Below are 13,990 nucleotides of genomic sequence, written 5' to 3' on the forward strand. Positions count from 1 at the left end.
CTGAGCTAACTGTGCACAGACCACCCTCTCTGTGCCTTGGCCAGGATGTGGGGGCCTGTCTCCTAAGCTCCTTCTCTGTCCGTCAGTTCTTTTTCTCTCGCCTCCTCTCTCTGCTCGGGATGGGGCACTGGGGTGGGGAGAGCTAGAGACAGCTGGAGGCTGGGCAGATGGGTTTGCCCCCACCCCAGCACCCAGGGAGGAGGGAGGGCTGGCGGTGAGGACACCAAGCTGGGACAGAAGCCATGGGACCGTCGCCTGTGTTTAGGGTGTAAGGGGAGCTCATGGGCTAACCAACAGACCCTCCACATCTGCTTCAATTGCTCTGTTCCAGTGACTTGATACACATACAGGGAGGCCTTTCTTTCAGCATCGGTGGAATTTAACTCTTAGCAAAGATGTTTCCTGGCCTGCAAAGTTTGCTAATGATTAGTTCCGTCCATCACCACCCCCACCCCCAGGCAGCTGGACCAAGCCTAGCATCCTCTCAAAGGCCAGCCAGGCCAGCAGGAGCTTCTTCTCTAGATCCTTAGGATCAAATCCCGGTGTGACCAGCAGGCCCCATGCCGCCCCCCAGCCCTGCTTGGGACCAGCCCTTCTGCCTAGACACTGCAAGTAGTGTTGCTCACCCATGTGGTACCAATTTGATCCAAATTTATGGCCACCGATCTACTTTAAATATGTTGTAAGATGCAAAGTGTGTTTAAAACATTACAACCTTGGCTCTCTTTCAAGGGGATGGATGGGTATTGTCAGACTGTATGTGGATCACAAAACCTGGTGAGAGCTTATCTCCAAGCGTGTCGGAGCTGGTCCATCTGACATGGCAGCGGGGGGTGCATTGACGCACGGGCGGTCTGGGTGGTAAGGCTTGGGGTTCGCATGAAGGACCGTGACTGAAGCACACAGTCCCTTCCCGCAGGCTGGGGACTATGCGTTTTCAGGCCAGGGGAGGCAGGATGTGAGAGCCTCACACCAGAGCTGCTTATAGCTGCGGTTACTTCTGTGGTTACTTACTGGAGGCTATGGGGCTCCCAGGGGAGAAGGTCAGATGGGCCCTAAGGTCAGATGTCTAGGGCACCAGGGTGAAGGCAAGAGGACCAGAAGCTTGCCCACCCAGCCCAAGTAGGCCCTCCTGACTCTACGGCCATGCCAGTCCTTCTCACCCCTCCCCAATCCTTCTACAAAGGGGCATGATCATTCCTAACCCTAATTTACAGATGAGTAAACTGAGGCCCAGAGAGGTGAGTCCAGGAAGTAGCAAAACCAAATCCTTACCCCCAAGGGACTTTACTCCATGGGCCTTATGAGCAAGGAGAAGGGGCAGATGCCATCATTTCCGATTTCCGGGAGGCCCCTCCTCCCCTAGAAAGAAAGAAGGTGGAAGCTGAGCTGATGTTCCTGAGAGAAAAGAGGCTGCAGCTGGATTTGGGCCTTTCTCAGAGCTTCCTAGCCTCTCTGCGAGCAGACCTTGGGGTCCTTGATGCATTTCAGTCAAGGAATCTGGAAAGTGGAGTGTTTTGTTCATTGGCACTGATCCCCCAAATTATTCCCCCAAGGAGTTTGCATAGTCCCGTGACTTCCATTAAAGGCAGGAGAAGACAGCCTGAATCAGGCCCCCACCACTGCCATTCCTGAGGCCCCCGTACCCCTCTGGCTCTCAGAGGGCCTGAGGAACCCCAAGCTGCATGCAGCATTCACGTGCATGCAGCAGAGCGCTCCATGCAGATGGAAGCCGTAGATGCAGGAGCCTTCTGGGGTGCGGACGGCACTTTCTTTCAAAACCATGAAATCCCACCGGGGACATGCAGACCATTTCAATTAAAGCAGATCAGGGATCTGAGACATGGGCCTCAGATCGGAGGCCTCGTGGGGGCTGAGAGTCTCACCCCGCCGGCCTCCAGCCCCCAGCTTGTGCTCTCTGGGCCCTGTTTCTCCCACACTCCAAAGCCCACGGATTAATTAGAGCTGACTTTTCTTTTTGGAGCTAACTACAAAATCAACCGATCTCAAATCGAGATTACAAGCCAGCCGCCCTTCCAAAGCCCCGGCCTTCGATGGGGCGCCTGACCCCGGTAATTCCCCAGATTACTTCCTGCCGGTCCTAATTACCAGAGGACCTGGCATCTCCCTGGTTCCAGTCCTCTCCTGTCTGAAGCTGGCTAGGGCAGCGAGGAAGGAAATGAGCTGCCTTTTCCTGGAAGGGAGTCCTAGGAACCCTTTAGGGCAGAAGGAGACGTGAGTCCGCCTTGCCTGCTTTCCCAGCCCAGGGAAAGGCCCTGGTCCAGGCAGAGGCCAGAGCCGCCCGCTGGCCTCCCCCTGCAGCCCTGCGCGCCCAGCTCTCAGACAGGCCTTCCTCCTCCCTGCAGAGAACAAAGAGTCTGTGTGTGGAGCTGCTTCATCGGGGCCCTCCCCTGGTGCAGGGCTGCAGCGGGAGCTCCACACGAGGGAGGTCCATTCATCTCCCCACACTCCCCTGGCCTGACCCCTGCTTAGCTGGGGAGCTGACCTTGAAGCCCCCCACCTCCCTCCAGACTATGTCTTCTTGCCAAGTCCCTGCCCTGCTCATTCAACAAACAGTAAATCACCAATTAAGAGGCCACTCCCGCAGGACAGGAGTGTGGCCATTTTGTGCTCCAAGGAGCTGGCTTTCATCCTGTGGTCTTGGTAAGCGGTAGGTCCCTCCACGGAAGTGGGGACCAGAATAGCCAATGTACTGAGGCCGCAAGGCGCTCCTGTGCCAGGCTCAGCTGGAGAGGCCCCGGCATGGTACAAGTCAGGACTGGGAGGGGCCTTCCAGGTCATGGGAGGCAGCCCCCTCCCTACCCACCTGTGCTCACCCAGTGCTCTCTGAGGCACAATGACTGGAATCTACCCCTTCCTGGCCAGCAGTGAGGCACAGGTTCTTGGCAGCCTCTTGGCTAAAGAGCCAGGCTCCTCGGTGGTGGGATGTCCGGCTTGATTCCACTGCAGCCTGTGCCAGCCATGCTCTGTGCACCTGCGCGGTGCTCAGTGCCCACCTCCGCAGCTGCAGAGTGGCCCAGATAGCATCACTGGGGGCCCACTGGGGGAGCCCCAGAGTCCTACTGGGAGGATAAGGAAAGGCAAAGATAGAGGGGAAAAATAGGAGACCTCAGACTTGGACTGACTAGGAGAACGCCCTCTGTACCTAAGACGAAGACACTTGCCAGTTAGTGAATCTAAATTCAGCACAATTCCAAACTTAGACCTTTCTTTTTAAGATTTTATTTATGTATTCATGAGAGACAGACAGAGGAGAGACATAGGCAGAGGGAGAAGCAGAATCCCCTTGGAGTAGGGAGCCTGATGCAGGACTCAATGCTAGGACCCCAGGATCACGCCCTGATCCGAAGGCAGACAGTCAACCACTGAGCCACCCAGGTGCCCCTCCAAACTTAAACCTTTTAAACAGGAACACTTTTAAGAAGGGAAATGTAGAAAAAGGAGCCTGTACATATGCCCTCACAAAGACAAACCGAGGGGAACCTGTACGAACAGAAGTATCATGGACACCCTTTTAGCAATAGCCACCAGAAAGCCCCTTCTTGCTCCCTGCAGACAGGTGCCCTTGCCCACGGCCACCCTCAAGTCCTTGACAATGACTCTGCTCCGTCTCACCTCACAAATCCAGGCATCGGCGCTTCCTGGCGTAGAACCGGGCCGGTCCCCAGGTCAGAGGTCAGGCTGGGGTAAGCCCAGCCTGATGAGAGTGGAATGAGCCTGCAGAGTGGGGTCAGCCTGGGGCACCCCTGCTTCCTGCCCGACAGAGGGCTGGGAGTGACGGAGGCCTGGCATGGGATCAAGAGAGCCTGGGTCATCTGCAGAATTAAGAGACTTGACCCAGAGGGCAAGGAAAGGGCAAAGGTCAGCCACACTAACGAGGAGGGCTGCCTGCTTAGGAGGCTCCAAGGGGCCCCGATTTCCCTGGGGCGGGTAGTTTTGTCTTTACACACAAGCCAGCGGCCCGGACTGAGGACAACCCCAATTAGCGGGGAAACCCTCACTCCCGGGGTTCGCTCTGCACCGCTCCTGCTGAGACTGGAGACAGAAGCCCAGAGATGGGGCTCCAGCAGACTCCACCCCCCCCCCTTGCTGAAGCATCTGTGGCCATCCCTCGGCGGGGTGGGGGGGGAGCAGAGACCCACTGAGACCCCCTCCTACACCAGCATTTTCCCCACAAGCTCAACTCCCACCTCAGTGGCCTCGCTCTGGAGCTGCCAACAGACCCAGGGGCTCTGACCTCTCTTCCCACTAAAGGCCTCAGGTAGGCGGGGCTGGGGGTGGCTGGAGAGAGGGTCGGAGCAGAGGTCTCTCATCTGGGTGGGTGGGAGGTCTCTGGTCTCCCACCCAGAGAGGCAAAGAGGCTTACCTAGGGTCACAGGGCCTTTCCTGACTCCCAGCCAGGTCCCCCAGCTGGAGGCGAGAAGAGGAAGGCGGGGCACTGAGAGAAGGCTAAGGGGAAGAGGAAGGGCCAGGCTGAGCTCCCCCCTGCACCCCCCACCCCAGGGGACTCTGTCCTCGGGGCTAAGTCAGTTGGGTTGGGCCGGCTGGAATGGTAGCAGGAGATCTTGGTCCTCTGAAGGAGAGAGTGGCCCTCAGCTGGCGCCTCTGAGGAGGGGGCTCTAACGGATCCCCTACACTGGCCAGACTTCTGCCGAGGTCCTGTGGCACCCTCTGCTGGCCACAGAGAGACCTGGGCTGGCAGGCGGAGCCCTGCCCAGCAACTTCCTCCTGGCACAGGGCACGCTTGTGGTTAAAGACTCAGTCTGCCCAAGAGCTGCCCTCCTATGCTGATCCCTTCACCCTCGTGGGGCACGGACCTGAGGGCCCTCCAGCAGAGAGGGGCTTTAGAATCAGCCCCTCTGATGCTTGGGGTCGGCTTAAAGAAATGGGTACTTGGGCTTTGGCAAAGACCTGTGTTCAAATCCCTGCTCTGCATGACCTTGGCCGTTGTACCTGGCCCCTCTGAGCCAGTTTGTTCGCCTGTGAAACAGGGATAAAATCCGTGGCCACATTGGAGAGGAGTCTTGGAGACTGAATAGAGGAGAGATGTAAAGGCTTTAGCCCTGTGCCAGGCCCCTGGCAGACACAGTAAATGGCCTATAAGAGGCATTTCCCAGAATTTGGCGGCTGGGCCAGATCTCAGGCCCTGACTTATCTGCTGCGCTCACTTCCTGAGGGCGGCTCCACTAACCTTGCCTGTGGCTCAGGGGTCCTGGTGGGCCAGGGTGAGGAAGGGCTCCTGTATTTGGAGCTAAAGCTTCTGGGCCTTTTGCAGAATTAAGAGACAGCCCAAGGAGGATGGAGGTGAACCATCCCAGGCAGGCATTAGTTCATGCCTGCAGATCACAAATGCCAAGTGGTCCCTGCTGCACCCCAGAACCAGCACTGGGTTATGGAGCACAGCAAAAGGCTTCACAGAGGAGATGGTATTTGACCAGGACCCCCGACAATGAACAGGGTGTTGAGTTGAGGGAACATCAGAAAGGCATAGAATTCTGGGGCACCTGCGTGGCCCAGTGGGTCAAGCATCCAACTCTTGGTTTTAGTTCAGCTCGTGATCTGAGGGTCGTGAGGTCCAGCCCCCCATCAGGGCGTGGAGCCTACTTGAGATTTTTTCTCCCTTTCCCTCTGCCCTCCATCAAAAAGCACAATCATCCTGAAAATGAGTGGTGTTTCCAGGGAAACAGGGAATAGGTATCAGGATGTGAGGAGATGAGGCTGGGAAGGAAGCGAGGACGGAATGCCTGGCCCCCTTTCTAGAGTCAACGCCAAGGAGCGGCTGTTTTGAAATAAGGGAGTGTTATTGTCCGGCCTGGGGAGCTTACCCGGGTGCCAGCGTGGAGACCCAGTCATGGAGGAGAGAGGTTGGGAGAAGTTCCAGCTTTGGCCAGCAGAAGGGTGGATAGGACTTCCCATAAGATGGCAGAGAAGGGATGAGGACAGCGGAAAAGATGCAGGCCGGGTGGGACCTGTCTCCCCCTCTGCCTGTGAGCCTGTGGCAACTGCAGCCTGGCCTGAGGCCACCGCTCTTGGGTCCTGAGTGGGGAGGCTGGTCTGGGACACGGTCTGTCAGGACCCCACGTTGCCAACCCCAGCCTTCAGATGCCTTCAGAGGCCTTCAGATGCTGGGAGCTGCAGCAGCGGATGGCAGCCACCTGTCGCTGCAGGGCATTCAGAGCCCTGGCTGGGGCTTATCTGGGGTTCAGCTCATGGAGACGGGGGCGGGGGGGGGGGGGACTGCCCTCCTTCCTCTCCTGCGCACCACCCCCTTCTCTGACACAGTAGGTTAGTCTGGACTTGTCTTGACCTCCATTTGTCACCAGCTGTCCTTCCTGAGCTCACACCTCTGCCCCACAGATTTGGCATTTTCACGAGGAGGTAAAAGAGGTCAAGGAGAAAGATGGGACACTGCTGAGGTTGAGAGCAAAGCCCACAAAGTCCTGAAGCCACAGCTGTCTTGGTACCTCTGGATGAGTTCCAGGCAGCGCCCTGCCTCCACCCCTCACCCCCCACCCCACAAAGCACAGGCTGGCCTTCTGCCACATAGGGCCAAGACCCACATGCCCTCAGAAGGAGTTAGATCCAAGGAAGCTGGGAGGAAGAGGAGCCCAGATGAAGAGGCAGGGGGGCAATCTGCCCTGTGGCCCCACCAGCAGGTACCACTAGAGCAAAGCTACTGGAGTGAAAATGGAGCAAGAGGTGCTAGGTGGCAATGAGAAGGAGGGGTGCACAGCTGAGCAGTCACGTGCACCCAGGCCAAGGCCTCGGGCAAGTAGGGTCCTCTTCTCAGCGTTTCTTTTCTTTCTTCCTTCAGGGAGAACGAGGCATGCCAGGGATGCCGGGCAAACAAGGAGCGAAGGTACCTGCCCCTCACCCATCCCCCGCAGCCCTTCCCTGAGCCCCAGCCAAGTTCTGGAAGTCCAGCTCCTTCTCCTTCCCATGTCGCTGCGAAGCCATGAAGACAGGGCACACATTTCCTCCCCCCGCCCTCTCCCTGTGCTGTGCCAGCCTGCTCTTCCAGGCAGGGGTGCTTCTGTCTGGCTCACGAGCGACACTCACCGGCGCCCCCCTGGTGGCCAGACCTCCTCCTCCTGGGCACCTCTGGGTCATCAAATAGTTTCTCCAGTAAAGCCCAGCTCTGGCTGCAGTCCCCTGCGGGGAGTAGGGACTCCCTGCAAATCACCTCCGCTTGGGATTTATTAAGTGGTGCGTTTGGCAGCCTCAAAGTGGTTGGTTTGAGCTCAAGATGTGAAAATGGGGTTCACTCCCAGCTGCTCCCTAGTGCATGAGGGCACAGGTCCGGAGAATTCTCTATAAGAAGAATCCCACCTGCACACCCAGAAGTCAGCCATCTCCCATTCTCCCCGTCCACGCGGCTCTCCCTTCCACCCCCTTCCCTTCCCATCTCCTCCTCCACCTTTCCTATCCCACTGAAGCCCTCCCCACATTGCACCCTAGAGATGTACCCCCACCTGGACACGCATGGGCTCCCCGACAGGAGGGCCTGGATGCTGAGGAGGGGGGCAGGGAGCCTGAGGGACTCACCTGTGCTGCTCAGAGCCTCTTCCTTCCTCGGGTCCCACGCTTCCTGTGCCAGACTCAGCCACCCACCTTTGCTGAGGGATTGCACCTCACATCCCCTTGAGGAGAGCCTGGGACCCTGGCCGCTCCCTCTGGTGCTTTGCCCCAACTGCACAAAGTCGCCATGCCTTTTTCTTCTCTTGTCCAGGGAGCTCCTGGAATTGCTGTGGCCGGGATGAAGGTTAGTGGAACGTTATCACTCAACACATTAGGGGCAGGATAGGAGGAAGGGGAGAGGAAGACAGAATTGGGGCTTCAGGGACTCAGTAGGGTGGCCACTGGACCAAGGAGGGACAGGATTCAGAAACCTTCCTCTTAAGGCAACACTGATGCCATTATGCACAACTTGAACAAGAGACATTTAACTAAGCCTCGCAGAGTAAGTAGGAAAGGTTTACGAGCCTCAACGAAAGGGCTCACCACCCTGCCAGTGTGCAAGGGAACCCAGCCCTTTCCTTTATGCTTCAGAATTCGGCAGCTCTGTGCTTGCAAAGCTCCCAAGAAGAGAGCAGGAGTCCTGCCCCTGAACCCCACCCTAACTGCCCATTTGGTTGGCAGGCAGATGGGTGAGGACCCCCAGAAGCACAAATGTAGATCTCCCGGCAGGTCCGTGGACGGGGGCCACTGTGTCCAAAGCAGATGGCCATTCCTTCCTCTCCCTCCTTGTGGGGTGCCTCACTGGCCCTCACCCTTGCCATATCCCTCACTATAGGGAATTGAGGCCAAGAGGCCTCCTCTGGCCTGGGACCTGAGGCCTAGGCAGAGGGAAGCCCTGGGCTGGCCAGATGCTTCACCTACCCCGTGAGGACCTTTGCTCATTTACTCCTGCACTGGCTCTTACTCCCTCTCCCTCACCTCTTTATCTGAGTTTTCTTTTTTTCCACACAGGGTGAGCCAGGGACCCCAGGAGCCAAGGTACGATACAGAGGGAATGTTCTGGGCTACATGGAGCATCACGCATGGGGTGGAGGTGGCAGTGGCTGCTGTTGTTATGCTCTCCATCCCCCTGAGGCTGGCCCGGAGCTGGGGACCTGACTGAGCAGGCAGGGCTTGCTTGTCAGGAATGCCTTCCCCTCCCCGGATCCTGGCCTGGAGCTCGGTCAGTTTGCCTGCACACCAGCTCCAGCACGTAACTGTTGCCCCCTGTGCCTGCAGGGCTCTCTCTCTTGTCTAGTTTTATAAGGGATGTCACATGAAAAAAGTTTCCATGCCAACTATGTTTGGGAAATACAGAGATAAAAATATTTCACAGGGTTGTCCCCCCCCCCCCCCCTCCACTGCAGGCCTTTTTAGAGCTTTTAAGATGCTCTGTGTACATTGGGAAGCTCTAAAACTGTTATCTCTGGTGCAGCATTTTCAAACTACTTGACTAGAGCATCCTTTTTTTAAGAGGAACATTTCATGGGGCCAGTATTCTGGAAATGCTGGTTTACAATCACTGTCCACCGTACCCTTCACCACCACCACCCCTAATCCTCTTATCAGTGACTCTCTCTTCTTACCCCAAAGGGAGACCCAGGAGCAGCAGGGAAGCCGGGGCCCCCAGGTTTGCCAGGAAAGAGGGGGCAAAGGGTAGGATACTGTGTCTCTGATTGTGTGTCCCCTTCATATGGGCCTCTGCTGATCCTCCCACCCCCTGCCCTACCCCCAAGGTTGGAGTGCCGCCTGCAGTGTGTCCCTGGGAAGGGGGGAGTGCAGAGATGGCCTAGCTCGGGAGCACACCCTCCCTCCTCGGAAGGAAGCATTGCTTTCCAGGAGGAAAGAGCAGCAGAAGGAAGGCCTTCCTTCCCTCCATCCCCACTCCCTGGGGGCCTCTGTAGGGCAGCACCTGCATCCCTTCCCTTTAGAGTTGGCCTGTTTCAGGGCATGCCCAGCTAAGGCACAGCCCAGGCACAGCAGGCACAGTCCAGGCACAGCCCAGGCAGGCCTGCTGGGGCCCCAGGACCCACTTCCCTCCAGTCACCTGGGCCTCCCCTAGCTTCCTCCCCTCCCTTGACAAGCTTCAGGCTATTTTGTCATTCAGCTTCTACCCAAGGGCAGGTGGCAAGGGGATGACACTTAAAGACCTGGTGTGGCACCGTCTGTGTCTCCAGGTGGCAAATTATGCCCCGGAGCCCTCAATTTATAATATTACCTACAAGAACCAGCAGCCATCAGGCTGTAGGGAGAGGGGCTATAGCGCTGACCTGGTGGGGTACTCTTGGAGCGCTCTCCTGATATGGGACACTGTGAGTGCACATGCCATCTTCATGGTGTTGAAGCTGGAGCTTCAGGAGGCTTGGGGAGCAGACCTGCCTCTAACACTTGAGGCGATGAGGGGGGCTTATAGCCACGGAGCCTCTTCATCTGTGCAGTGAGAGCAGGGCTCCATGATGCATGTCATGGGGGGGAAAGTTCTTCAGGGTAGAAGAGGATAGTTCGGCGGGGGGCGGGGGGGGGGGGGTAATTAGTTTACTGGAGCTTCCATAACAAAGGACCACAGAGGATGTGGCTCAAACAGAATCTGGAGGCTGGAAACCTGAGATCAAGGAGTGGGCAGGGTCGGTTCTTTCTGCAGGTTATGAAAGAGAAGCTGTTCCACGCCTCTCTTCTCATGTCTGGTGGTTTGCTGGTGTCCTTGGTGCCCTGTGGCTTGTAGAACTGCCACCCCAATCTCTGCCTTCATCTTCACATGGTGTTCTCTCCGTATCCATGTCCTTGTCCAAATTTCTCCTTTATGAGGACACCAATCCTCTGGGATTAAGGGCCCACCCTACTCCAGTATGACCTCATGACCCCGCTGATTACAACTGTAATGACCTTATTTCCCAAGAAGGTCACACTCTGAGATACTGGAAGTTAGAACTTCAACATACGAATTTTGGGAGGACACAAGTTAACCCATCACAGGAAGCAAACTCCTCAAAATAGTCCTCCAAAGGAGAAGTCTAGCTAGATGGGTTTTGTCTTCCCTGGAGGCAGGGAGGAGGTAGGCAGAGACCGGGAGCCTCTAAATGCTGGACATTTAAAAAAATGAAAAGAGCAAAGCGGTTAAAAGGAAAAGCTTCCCCCAGCTACCAGCCTTCTAAACTGCTTGCCTCTCTCCAGGAGATCCCCAAAAGGAGCTAAATGCTCTTGCCGCCTCTCGCTTTGTAAATGATGAGGATATGGAAACAGAACAATGATACAGGTCCTCCCTCATCAGTGTGAAGTGGCTCAAGGAAGGTGCAGGTGGGGGTCTGGGGGGAAACGGAGTCTTTCAGGAAATGGCCCACAGAGGGGCAGGAAGGCAGCAGAGAGGAAGCCAAGGCTAGATGCTGGTGGGGCTGGTGCCTTCCCAGTCGGCCTGGAGAAACCCTTCCTCACCTTGCACCATCTGCATTTCCCCCACAGGGCGAGAAGGGGGCTGCAGGCCCCCCCGGGCTACTCGGCCTCCTAGGGCAGAAGGTGGGTATTAGCAAGCTCTGAATGGTGGCTTCTATGCAAAGGCCTTGTGTTCATCTGCACCCACATTCCCGACCCTGAACATTCACATGGGCCCCAGCACTGGAGGTGTCCCTCCCAGACTGGGGGGAAGCAGCTAGAACACAGCCGGATTAGTGTCGGGTACCACATGGGAGGCCCAGATGGGCAAAAATGCTCATATGCAAAGACCAGTAGCTGTACCTTGTCAGCTTTCTTTGCACCAACTCTGAAAATGTGCTCCTTAGTACCTGAGTTCCGTAAGACATTCCATTAAAAAAAGAGAGAAAACACTTAAGGTCAAATTAACGTGGGGAGAGCTGCATGAGGCAGGCCCCCTTACAAGGTCCCAGGGCACTTTAGCCAGGCAGAGGCTCAGAGCACCCTGCGGTGAAGGAGCCTGTCCTGCCTCATTTTACTGCGCCTTCCCTAACAGTCCTTTGGCCACCAAACCCTTTTTGTCACATTTCAAATGTTTCCCACCCACTGAAGGAGGGGTTCTGTGGACACACTTTGAGAAACAGAGTCTAGACCCAAGGCATGATGGGTCTCTGGTTTCAGCTCCATTCCTGTTCCCCAGCGACAGCCAGAGGTCCATTCTCTCCTCAGTGCCCATGGCCAGTGAGACCAGGCCAGGCTTCTGAGGGCCTCTGTGCCCAGCCTGGGTTGAAGAACGGTCTGCTGCCCCCACTCCTTGGAACTGGGAGGGGAGAGAAGACAGGGATCGGCCACCCCCCTCTGGAGCTAGGCAGACCAAAGTGACGGTTACTCTCCCATTCTCCCACACTTCCACCCCCAGGGAGAAAAAGGTGATGCTGGCAACTCCATTGGAGGAAGCAGAGGGGAGCCGGGCCCCCCAGGGCTCCCGGGGCCCCCAGGCCCAAAGGTGAGTTTCCCTGGGGTCTGCGCTCTAGGGGGACGCTGACTGTGGCCTTTATCTTCAGCCCATTCTTGGGGACTCTGTTCTGGGTACCTTGCCTTCTATTCTGCTCCAGATGTGTGGTTTTCCCGTGGATTCTAGAAAGGCGATTTGGGCTGAGCTCCTGATTTTAAGTGGTGATAGTTTGACTATCCAAGAGAAACAGAGGGCAGATGGATGGTCCCAATGATTCAAACAGTTACAAGGTAACCAAGTCAGGGACAGATGGCCACAGGGCCTTAGGACAGCCACAAGGCTCCCACCCAAGGCTCTGAATACGAGATCAGTGATCAGCTGGGCCCCACCTGGTGCTGGCACACGGGGGAAGGGGTTGGTAGCCGCAGGGGGTCAGCTGCCCTCACAGTCCTTAAACTGGGGGAAACTGCTGGGATGAGACGTGGGTTTCCCGAAGCAGACGCCTCCTGCGCTGCTTGGTTTTATTCCAGGAAGTGAGGAGGGCCTCCTTCTTAGCTTATAAGGAAAGGACTCGTTATATGATCGTAGACAATACACACATTCATTGCACCGACATATATATCAAGGGGCTGCTGTGGGCTGGGCCCCACCGGGGCTGTGAGGCCGTAGAGAACCTGCTCTCAGCTTGCTCACCAAGCAGCAGGATAAACAGACCCACAATTCATAGTGGCAGGAGCCAGAAGGAAGCCCACAGGACGCAAGCTGACGTGGCAGGAGGGTCTCGAGCTAACCCCCACGTGCCCACCTCTCTGACCGTGGTGGGAACAGAGCCTCCCTGGCTTGAGCACCAGCTTGGCCACAGGGTGGGCCTGCCAGCCGGGCTCTGGGCCATCCCCAGGGTTGGAGTCCGTCCCCGCAGGGCATGGGTACCTTGGCACATCTTGGGTCTTGATTTGGGGTTGGGGAAGCCTGGTCACTACTATCCCTGCTCCCTGGGACACAAGAAAGGAAAGCTAGAAGGCCGTTCCCAAGTGCGTGTCCTCCTTCAGGGCCACGGGCAGTGCTGACTAAGGGGAGTATGTGCAGGGGACCTGCTACCCTCCTAGGCTTCCCGGGGCCCCTCCCTACGCGCCCAGAGCCTGCACGGTCCCCTCCGTCTCCCAGGCAGGACCTGATGAGGTGTGCCTTCCCAAGTGTTCCTGCCTCCCTGTAGCTAGGGATGGGGAGCAGTCCACACCGGGGGGGCCGCAACAGGGTTGGCATGTGGGTGAATCAACTGAGGAGGGCCTGGCCCTGCAGGTGAACCCCAACAAGTGGGGCAGAACACAGAGGAGGAAAGGGGCAGACAGGGAAGGCTTCCAGGAAGAGGTGAGACCCGGGCTGGGCCCACAGGTAGGTGGGAGTCAGATGAGTAGAATGAGGTGAGGTAGTAGAAGCCTGTGCAGAGGACGGAGACCCAAAGACACCTACCGCCCGGGATGTCAACAGCAAGGCCATTCCCCGGCCCCTCAGACAGCTGGCCAAGCTGCCCTGTGTGCCCTCAGCCCGTGTCTCTCCTCTTCCCCAGGGAGAAGCTGGTGTTGATGGCCAGGCTGGCCCCCCAGGACAGCAAGGAGACAAGGTACAGGGGCTCCCAGTTCTGAGATGAGGGTCGGCTTGGGAGTTCAAGCCGCAGCTCAGGGCGCTCAAGAGTGGTGGCCGTCCCTGCAGCTGGACCCCCAGGGCGATGGCTCCTGGTGGCTGTCGCTCCTGCCGGCTAGGGAGAGCCTTCCACTGAGTCAGCTGTCATGCAAACGCTGGCCCAGGGACGGACCCAGAGCCCCTGCTTCTGGTAGCTTCCACGCCACTGGGAAAGGTGGGGCTCCCACTTCTCTCCAGCTACTTCCCCTGGGAGGGTCAGGCTGGTGCTGCCCTGGCCATCGCAGGTGCAGTGGGGGGCAGGGAGGTGAGGGGCAGGTTACCTGCAGGTGGCAGTGGCTCGACACTCCCTGAGCAGACCAGCCATGGGTCCTGAGGAGTTATATTAAAGGGTCTCTTGGGGCGCCTGGGGGCTCAGTGGTTGAGCAACTGCCTTCGGTTCAGGGTGTGATCCTGGGGCCCTGGGATCGAGTC

The 13,990-nt window shown here is 57.3% G+C and overlaps 1 protein-coding gene across 1 annotated transcript in view; it reads left to right on the forward strand.

Moving 5' to 3' along the window:
- COL13A1 (collagen type XIII alpha 1 chain) overlaps positions 1–13,990 on the forward strand; it is an 85,554-nt gene that overhangs the window by 39,616 nt on the left and 31,948 nt on the right. The window contains exons 16-21 of the mRNA XM_072756217.1: positions 6,836–6,880; positions 7,751–7,783; positions 8,491–8,517; positions 10,975–11,028; positions 11,843–11,929; positions 13,446–13,499. Of these exons, the coding sequence (XP_072612318.1) occupies positions 6,836–6,880; positions 7,751–7,783; positions 8,491–8,517; positions 10,975–11,028; positions 11,843–11,929; positions 13,446–13,499 (300 nt within the window). The remainder of the gene's footprint in view (positions 1–6,835; positions 6,881–7,750; positions 7,784–8,490; positions 8,518–10,974; positions 11,029–11,842; positions 11,930–13,445; positions 13,500–13,990) is intronic.

The sequence above is a fragment of the Vulpes vulpes genome, chromosome 4 (assembly GCF_048418805.1).
Source record: "Vulpes vulpes isolate BD-2025 chromosome 4, VulVul3, whole genome shotgun sequence".
NCBI lineage: Eukaryota > Metazoa > Chordata > Mammalia > Carnivora > Canidae > Vulpes > Vulpes vulpes.